Source organism: Hippoglossus stenolepis, chromosome 3 (genome assembly GCF_022539355.2).
Source record: "Hippoglossus stenolepis isolate QCI-W04-F060 chromosome 3, HSTE1.2, whole genome shotgun sequence".
Taxonomy (NCBI): domain Eukaryota; kingdom Metazoa; phylum Chordata; class Actinopteri; order Pleuronectiformes; family Pleuronectidae; genus Hippoglossus; species Hippoglossus stenolepis.
Genome location: NC_061485.1, coordinates 4,674,643 through 4,683,683, shown reverse-complemented (window position 1 = coordinate 4,683,683; position 9,041 = coordinate 4,674,643). Strand labels below are relative to the sequence as shown.

The following is a 9,041-nucleotide window of genomic DNA, read 5'->3' as shown; positions in this document are numbered from 1 at the left end:
AAGAGGTCACGTGACACAGGTTACACATGAACCACGAAACAACCGACTTACAGATTTAGAAAAATGAAGTGTAGATTTATATGCTAACATAAGCTAACATATGCTACCAGTGATATAGAGAAGTATTTTTATGTGCAACCCAAGAGTAATATTTGCGAATTACGGTATAAAAAAAATATTTTCAATGCACGTTGAGACAATGTTGACGTTAAAACTGACATCAGCTCAAGTTTCATTTTGTCGATTTATTTGAACTCCTGACGAAGTCCAGGTTTAAATGTTTACTCAACTTTTTGGGACGTTAAATATTTGTTTCGATTCGAGCTCAACAAGTTCACACTGTGTTGATTAAGCCAATCAGAATCAGCAGTGTGATCTACAGTGTTTGTGTAATAACTCGCACTGCCAGAGGGGGGAGACAAAAGCCCTGCACTGCAGCTTTACAGCATCAGCTTGTGAGGGTGTAATGTTTTGAGGACCAAAGGACGCCGCCCCCCGGAGTTTATTATTCATTGAGTGTCAAACAGACCATAAAGCACCGGGTGTGTGTGTGTGGGGGGGATACCACAGTGTGACTGACAGCTGGTACCGTCCAATGGGTGCAGGTGGCAGGTGTTGGGGGGCGTGTCATCAAGCTCTCAGTCAGGCTCCACCCCCTGCTCCTCCAAATATGGTTACTTCTGGTTTCAAAAAACCAAGATGGCGCTGAACAAAAAGTCAAAGTGAGGCTTCAGAGCAGCAGCTCACCGACCAACCTGTGACGTCACGTTGGGTTGATACTTGAGTTCAACTTTATTGTGGAAATCTCCTGCACAACATTTTACAAACTCCATCACACACAAGGTCACAACAGAGAAATGAATTCACACATTACAGATTAAAGTGATTTTCTCTCCGTCAGGTTCTTATGTTTTCCTTCGTCTTCCTGACGTTGATCATCACCTACCTCAAAGTCCTCTGCGCCGCCCGGACAGTTTCCGGATCTTACCGGGCCTCGGCCAGAAACGCCCGCAACACCATCCTGCTGCACGGAGTCCAGCTGTTCACCTGCATGCTGTCGTTCCTCTCGCCCTTCATCAACATCGCTCTAGTCACCACGTGGCCCAACGACCGCACCACCATCCTCTTCGTCACCTTCCTGTTCACCAACGTGCTGCCACGTCTGCTCAGTCCGCTCATCTACGGCGTCAGAGACAAGAAGTTCAACGGCCACATCAGACGACTCTTCTGCTGTCGGTGCTGCAGCACTGGAGAAAACAAGGTGGTGGAACCTCGGAGAAGATCCAAACAGGTTCTACGGTGAACGACCTTGAAGATGTTTTTAAAATGTCGTACTTGCTCTGATGATGTCAAAACCTCATGTTTCTTTCAAGGGTTAAAAGACACATTTGGTTTTTTTAAGGACTAATGTGTCAGATTTAGTGACATCTAGTGGTGAAGATGCAGATGACAGGAAACTGAACTGTTCTCTCACTCCACTTCAAACATGTAGAAGAAACTTTGATCCTCGAGGAGACTTAAGATCAAAGACTTTAAATAAAGATGGACGACGCGTCACTTTAACTGTAACAACATCAAAAGACAAATGGCTTTGATCTGCTGGTTCTGCAGCTTGAAGACATTTTCATTAAAGAGGTGAAGATCTACACTGAGATGTAAAACCAAAGTGTGGCCACTAGGTGGCGCCTCCTCACAGACATGGCTGTGAAATGTGAAATGAGTGGCAGTTGTAAATTATTTTAGTTTTTCAAATCCAGAGTTGTTCTTTTAAATTGGTTCACAAAAATATTTTTGATTTATAAATGAACAAAACTTCATTTTACAGATGTGAGATTAATGGTTAAGTGAGTTTAGATCTTTCTTCAAAATATTAAAGACATAAAAACTGCTGTTGTTTAGTGTTTTCTTCTTTTATGAGACCGAGCAGCTCTTCATCATTTCACCTCTTTTCTGTTACTTTACTGTTTTTACTCTTCAAATAAAAACAGAAAATGAAATCTGGACAAAATAAACGAGTAAATAAACACATCATCTATTGCTTCAGATAATAAACGTGACTTTCTTTATTTCCGTGTTGAGTTGTTGTTGAGAGGAAACTTGAATGTTGTGTCAGCTGAGTGAAACTAAAAACTCTGAGCTGCTTGTGAACGTGTCTCTGTGGGTTGAGAGAAACATGAGAGTCATTTAAAAAACTGAGGAGTTGATGACACCTGGGATTTAATTTAATATTTAAATCTCAGCTGAGACACAGAATATTAATAAACTGAAGAAGCTCGAGGTCGTTTCAAACTCATTATTACTGTGTGTGTGTGAGCAGCTTTAAATAAAGATTATTAGATTTGAATCAACCGCTGGGCGGAGCTAACACGTCACAGAAACAACCATCAGCACGTGCGTGTGAGAGAGAGAGAGAGAGAGAGAGAGAGAGAGAGACAGAGAGAGAGAGACAGAGAGAGAGAGAGAGAGAGAGGAGACAGAGGGGAGAGAGAGAGAAGAGAGAGAGAGAGAGAGCAGAGAGAGAGAGAGAGAGAGAGAGAAGGGAGAGAGAGAGAGAGAGAGGAGGGAGAGAGAGAGAGAGAGAGAGAGAGAGAGACAGAGAGAGAGAAGAGAGGGAGGGACAGAGAGAGAGAGAGAGAGAGAGAGAGGCAGAGAGAGAGAGAGGAGAGAGAGAGAGAGAGAGAGAGAGAGAGAGGGACAGAGAGAGAGAGAGAGAGAGAGAGAGAGGACAGAGAGAGAGAGAGAGACAGAGAGAGAGAGAGAGAGAGAGAGACAGAGAGAGAGAGAGAGAGAGAGAGAGAGAGAGAGAGAGAGAGAGAGAGAGAGAGAACAGAGAGAGAGAGAGAGAGAGAGAGAGAGAGAGAGAGAGACAGAGAGAGAGAGAGAGAGAGGGAGGACAGAGAGAGAGAGAGAGAGGAGAGAGAGAGAGAGAGACAGAGAGAGAGAGAGAGAGAGGAACAGAGAGAGAGAGAGAGAGGAGAGAGAGAGACAGAGAGAGAGAGAGAGACAGAGAGAGAGAGAGAGAGAGAGAGAGAGAGAGAGAGAGGGAGGGACAGAGAGAGAGAGAGAGAGAGAGAGAGAGGAAGAGAGAGAGAGAGAGAGAGAGAGAGAGAGAGACAGAGAGAGAGAGAGACAGAGAGACAGAGAGAGAGAGAGAGAAGAGAGAGAGAGAGAGAGAGAGAGAGACAGAGAGAGAGAGAGGGAGAGAGGGAGAGACAGAGAGAGAGAGAGAGAGAGAGAGACAGAGAGAGAGAGAGAGAGAGAGAGAGACAGAGAGAGAGAGACAGAGAGAGAGAGAGAGAGAGAGAGAGACAGAGAGAGAGAGAGAGAGAGAGAGAGAGACGAGAGGAGAGAGAGAGAGAGATATATCACTCTGGTGCACAGGAAGTGGACACTAAACTAAAGCTGAAGCTACTGAGCTGATAACTGCCTTTGTGAAAGAGCAGCAGATTAACAGATCATTTTTCTTCTGCTCCTTCTTTTCATTCAGGATCAGAGGTTTTGTGTTTTCTATTAGGAATGGTTTTGTTTGGTGAATGAACGAAATCAACTGATAAAGAATCTAAAATAAATGTGTTGATCTGCTGTCAGGCTGCTTCTTATATTGAGACATATTGATCAGATGTAGAATTTCATTACGAAAGCACAAGCTTTTCCTTATAAGTATAAAGTATATCCCATAAATGTGTTTGATGGAATTCCTAACGGATCCTTTGACGACGTTGTTCACACTTTGTGTTTGGTCACCGTGACAACAGCCTCGCACAGCTCCATGAAGAGATGATGGTCTCACTCTGGTGCAGAGGAAGTGGACTCCGAGCTTCAACATCTGTGGACAGATGTTAGAGCAGCGTGTTCATGAACATGGCGTCACAGTCACATGTTACACTGACACACGTGTTGAGGATCATAACAAAGTCACATGATGACCTCTCCATACAGTGAGAACTTGAGCCTGCTGGGAACTGACTCTGTCAAACATTTCTTATCCTGAAGTCACAAAGAACTGAGACGGGCTTTCTTGAAGAGGAAGTGAAATCATCACGCTTGAGACAAGTGTTCTACAGAATAACACAAACCGTTCAACACAACAGCCCAAATGTCCACTGTCTTCAGACATCATCTCTCAGACACTTTCTGTCCCTTGTCTCGTGAACCTCCCATCATCAATTATTTCTGTGATGCCGCTGTTCCCAGAGGCCTGCTACAGTCTCCTTGTGGGTTGTTCTGAGGTGTCGAGAATGCACAACAAGAATCTTCATCTACGTTTGTATAAAACGCCTCGGTCAAGGTTTTCTATTAAATATGGTAAAATGTTTATGAAACAGTTTCAGAGACTTAAAGATGCTCTGCTCTTCATCGACTCTTCTTCATACCTGTAAAATGTGACATTCACTTTCTTCTGGTTGTTTCAGATGTCAAACTGGTGATTTTGTTCTTTACCTGCACCAAGGACGAGATGTTTCCCACCTGTTTGTTTGCAAGAGGAAAGAAAAGCAGAGTCATGATTCCCAGTGAAGTCGGTGGAAGGATGTTTATTGAGCATTGTACAGACAAGTAGAAACAGGACTTTTCTCTCTCTGAGATAGTTTTCTGCTACATCTGGTTTGTCACAGAGGAAATGATCCATGGTTGACTCATAGACTGAATATAAAGGCTGGATCGGGATGCTGCTGCTATACTACAGCGCCACCTGTGGGTCAAAAGTAGAAAAGCCACCACCGCTCTGCACCTGATGCAGAAAATGAAAACGCCCCATTTTTAAGTCCAGAGTTTTGATCTTTGTGTCAAAGACAAAACTCTGATTTTAAACTCAAAGTGATTTCAATGTGTTTAACTTTGTGTGGAACTAAATCAATTTGTGACGTGAATCCAGAACTTTAAGATCATAAACAAACATATACACAGAATGTGTGGTTCTACACACATGGAGACATACTGAGGGACAAAGGTGACAATAATAAAGACAAACTTAAATACACTGTATGTGACTCTTTACAGAGGGTTTATATATTCTGCTTGTGTTGTGTCATTTCAATAAACACATTCTTCATGTGAATAAACACAATCGGGCAAGAAGGTTGCTGGTTTGAACCGGGTTCAGATGGGGTCTTCCTGTGTGGAGTCTGGCTGTTCTCCCAGTTTTCTCCAGGTGCCCGGCTTCATCTCACAAACACATGCAGATTAGGGGTTGTGTAGATTGGAGACTACATACACAAGCTGCTGCTGCTTCAGCCTCTGGATCCTTGGTGACACAGCTCAGCGTCTCGTCTGACACACACACTGTCCTCTTCACGAACCTCCACCAAGATCACCACCTGTTGAGAGAAGAAGACATCAGTGTTACAGAGACCACTTCATCAGCTGTGAGTCAGTGATGCAGCACATCCAGTAGAAAGAGCAGCAGGGACTTCAGTCCTGTTCAGAGGTGGAGCAGCTTCCTTTCTCTGCTTCATGTTCACGTGTTGGAATGAACATGCTAAGAGCTGGTGTGTTTCTCTGCATGTCAAAGTGCAGAGTGGACACTGAGAGGTGGATTTACTGCTGTTACAGGTGAAGACATGTTTCACTGTGTGTTGATGAACATCTGCTTCTGACAAACTGGGACCAGATGAGACAGATGGACCTCAGCAGAGTGTTCTGCTCTGTATAAAGAGCTCCTGGTTACCATGGTGATGAGGAGAGGCTTCAGTCCCACTGATCTCAGAGCTGTGACAAAGATCCACCTGATCAGTTCTTCACTGATGAAGTGAGAGAACAAACTGTCTCAGATCAGACAGAAGACGACAATCGTCTCTGCCTCCGTGAGGCTGTCAGCTGTGGTCCAGCTTCATTTCCTGTTCACATGAAAACAACAACAACTGTCGCCTTCACGCTTAACTCTAATCAAATGATCCCACAGCTTGTGGCCTTGCCTGATTGGCTGACTGTTGTCTTCTGTGTTCTGTCCAATCCTGACGCCTGTCCTCATTGTCCTCCTCACAGCTTCACTGAGGAAACACTGAGGCCTGAACTACGGACACTTCCACATGTCCAGAGATCTTCTGAGATCCAGCTTCAACTGAACCTGACAGACACAGTCAGGCTAAGTGGTCACATGATTGGTTATTTCAACCTAAGTTAACTCCCAGGTTTCCTCATCGAGATCTGAGCGTGCACATAAAGGGGCGGGTCTACTGAGTATGACCAATCACAGACATGGACAGTTTGACTGACAGAGCCTCATTTCACAAACTGAGGATCAAACTGTTCTATAATAAAAATGGGAGGAGAAATAAAACACATGATCCAGAATAAAAAGAAACTCAGCTACAGCCGCTAAATGCAGGAAGAACAGCTGGTGAAACATCTGGACGTGTCAATGTGTAAGTTACAGCTACCCTGGTGGCATTTGGTAAAAATATAATACGTGACTCATTTACATTATAATCGTGTGAACGAGATAAATAACCTCGAGGCCACGAGATCTGAATCTGTTGTTTACTAACAAGACGAGTGGAAGACACACTGTCTCACCGTCTCTGAGGACACACTGTCTCACTGATTCTGAGGACACACACTGTCTCACTGACTTGAGGACACACACTGCTTCACTGTCTTTGAGGACACACACTGTCTCACTGTCTCTGAGGACACAACACTCTGAGGACACACTCTGTCTCACTGTTTTTGAGGACACACACCGTCTCACCTGTCTCTGAGGACAAGCCACACTGACTCTGAGGACACACTCTGTCCTCACTGTCTCTAAGGACACACACTGTCTCACTTGTCTCTGAGGAGCCACACTGTCTCACTGTCTCTGAGGACACACTGCAGTGGGACACTCTGACATCACTCCTCAATAGAAACACATGCACTGTCTTCAGGAAGCTGACTGAGTGCATCTATGTTTTGGTGACAGATGAGTCTGGAGAGATTGAGATGTTCTGCGAGTTAGAGATCAACTGAACCAACCAGACGTTGATTTAAACTTCCTTATCCGTCCCTTTAAGGAGAGGCACCACAAATAACAGTGGGAGAGTCACTGTGGTCAGTGGGCTGAGCTTCAATAATGGTTGATTCCAACTTAACCTGGAGCAGGTTAGCCGCTCTCATCAGAAGTTACCATGGTGATTTACCTCAAGAAGTGGACGAAGCCAGAGGACTGAAAAACTAAACCTTGAAGTTAACCTGATAACCACAAATCCTGCTTGGTAGCATAGACCCTGATCTGGTGGATATTGACTGTGTTTAGTAACATACTGATGAAAGCAGCAGGACTGACCCAACCATCTACTGACCTCACAGTTCTGGCAGTCGACAGGTTGGACTCTTCTTTAGATCAAACAGCTCCTTCACTCCTGAGTCCTGCAGCTTGTTTCCTCTCAGATCCAGTTCTCTCAGATGAGAGGGGTTTGACCTCAGAGCTGAAGCTAGAGAAGAACAGCTGATCTCTGACAGACTGCAGCCCCACAACCTGATAAAGAATAAAACTTAACTGTAAATTAAACTGAGTTCATGTGAAAAATAACAGACACATATTCATATGTCAGCACAGACTCACAATGCATAAAGATAACATGAAACTGTGACATGTTGGACTAAAAATCCAGTCCTGATTCAGTACAACAGATTATTTGGACCCGGTCTCTGTCCCCAGATCAGTTTAGAAATCCAGAACTAAACTCAGTGTTTTAACAAGCAGCTGAATATTTAAAATGTCACAGATTAATTAATGAATGGATTCAAGTTATGTATGAAGAGGAATTATGTTAAATTAGAATTAAATGGGATAAATTGTGTATAAATGCTGTTTTATAGATATGAGATCTACAAAAGTCAGTCAGTGAACTGACCCCAGAGTCTCCAGTCGACAGGTTGGACTCTGTAGAAAACCACACAGCTCCTTCACTCCTGAGTCCTGCAGGTCGTTGATACTCAGATCCAGTTCTCTCAGATGAGAGAGGGGTTTGACCTCAGGTTGAAGCAGAGAAGAACAGCTGATCTCGACAGACTGCAGTCCTCTAACCTGGATAAAAGAATAAAATCCTAACTGTAAATTAAACTGAGTTCAAGCGTGTGAAAATAAAGGACTTTGACTAAACATCACTAAAACCATCCAGACCTGAAGTCTGAGTCAAGTTGTTCTGGACATTTTCTGGAACTTCTCCTGCAGCCTCCTAATAAAATTTCTGGGTGAGTCCATGTGAGAATAGAGCAGGTGAATGTCCAGAGGATTCACAGAGCGAGTGGACGTGTTGAGGACACAAACACGTGAGACGGACGTGAAACTGAAAGAACACAAACATCTCAGGATGAAGAAGAGGAGCCGTAGACATGAAGACGAAGGACGCCAACTTGGAAACCCGAGGAGATTCCAGAGCTTTTGGTGATGAGGGCCGAATGTGGATGAGCTGTAAACAACAACACTGATCTTTCCACAGCAGATTTATACCGCCATGTCCGGCCTCCTGCTGCTCCACCCGTTTCTTCATATGTGAAGGTCAAACTCAGAAAATGTCCAGACACTATTTTACAGAGTTCAGACTGAAAACAGCTAAAACCTTAGGCACAAACGCGGATTTGGTTTGAGAAAACCTTTTAAATCCCCCATAACAAAACCGCATAAGATGACGGATTCACTGACAATGCGTGAATGTCGCCACGCGCTTTGCCGATGTCAGTGCCAGTAAGAGAGCCGTTTTAAACGAGAGCATCTTAAGCTCTACCTGCTGTAGTGGTCAAGGGCATAAGATAGCGCCCGAGCACCAGTGTTAAATCCCACGGTGGGGTTAAGCTCCTTGACCGCCGCATCCGCCAAGCGCCCTTCATAAACTGGCAACTTAGAGGATGCTGTCCCGCCATTTTGCCCCAAAGCTCATGACATGCTGAAATAGCAGCTAAGTACACTTTGACCATGGAGAACGCCAGACCCTTGTCCAACAGTTCCTGTAGATAAATGTCAAAATGCCAGATGTAGGGCCTCTGAAAAGCCTCCAGACCTGCTTTGCGCACCAACTTCAAACGCGCCATTTGCCATCAATGCGTAGACACCTGGGCGG

The 9,041-nt window shown here is 44.4% G+C and overlaps 1 protein-coding gene across 1 annotated transcript in view; it reads left to right on the top strand.

Annotated features, from left to right (window-relative positions):
* Positions 1 to 1,378, top strand: part of LOC118104595 (odorant receptor 131-2-like) — a 2,970-nt gene extending 1,592 nt beyond the window's left edge. Inside the window, exon 4 of the mRNA XM_047339421.1 lies at positions 902 to 1,378. Within this exon, the coding sequence (XP_047195377.1) occupies positions 902 to 1,303 (402 nt within the window). The 3' untranslated portion in view covers positions 1,304 to 1,378. The remainder of the gene's footprint in view (positions 1 to 901) is intronic.
* The last annotated feature ends 7,663 nt before the right edge of the window (positions 1,379 to 9,041 follow it).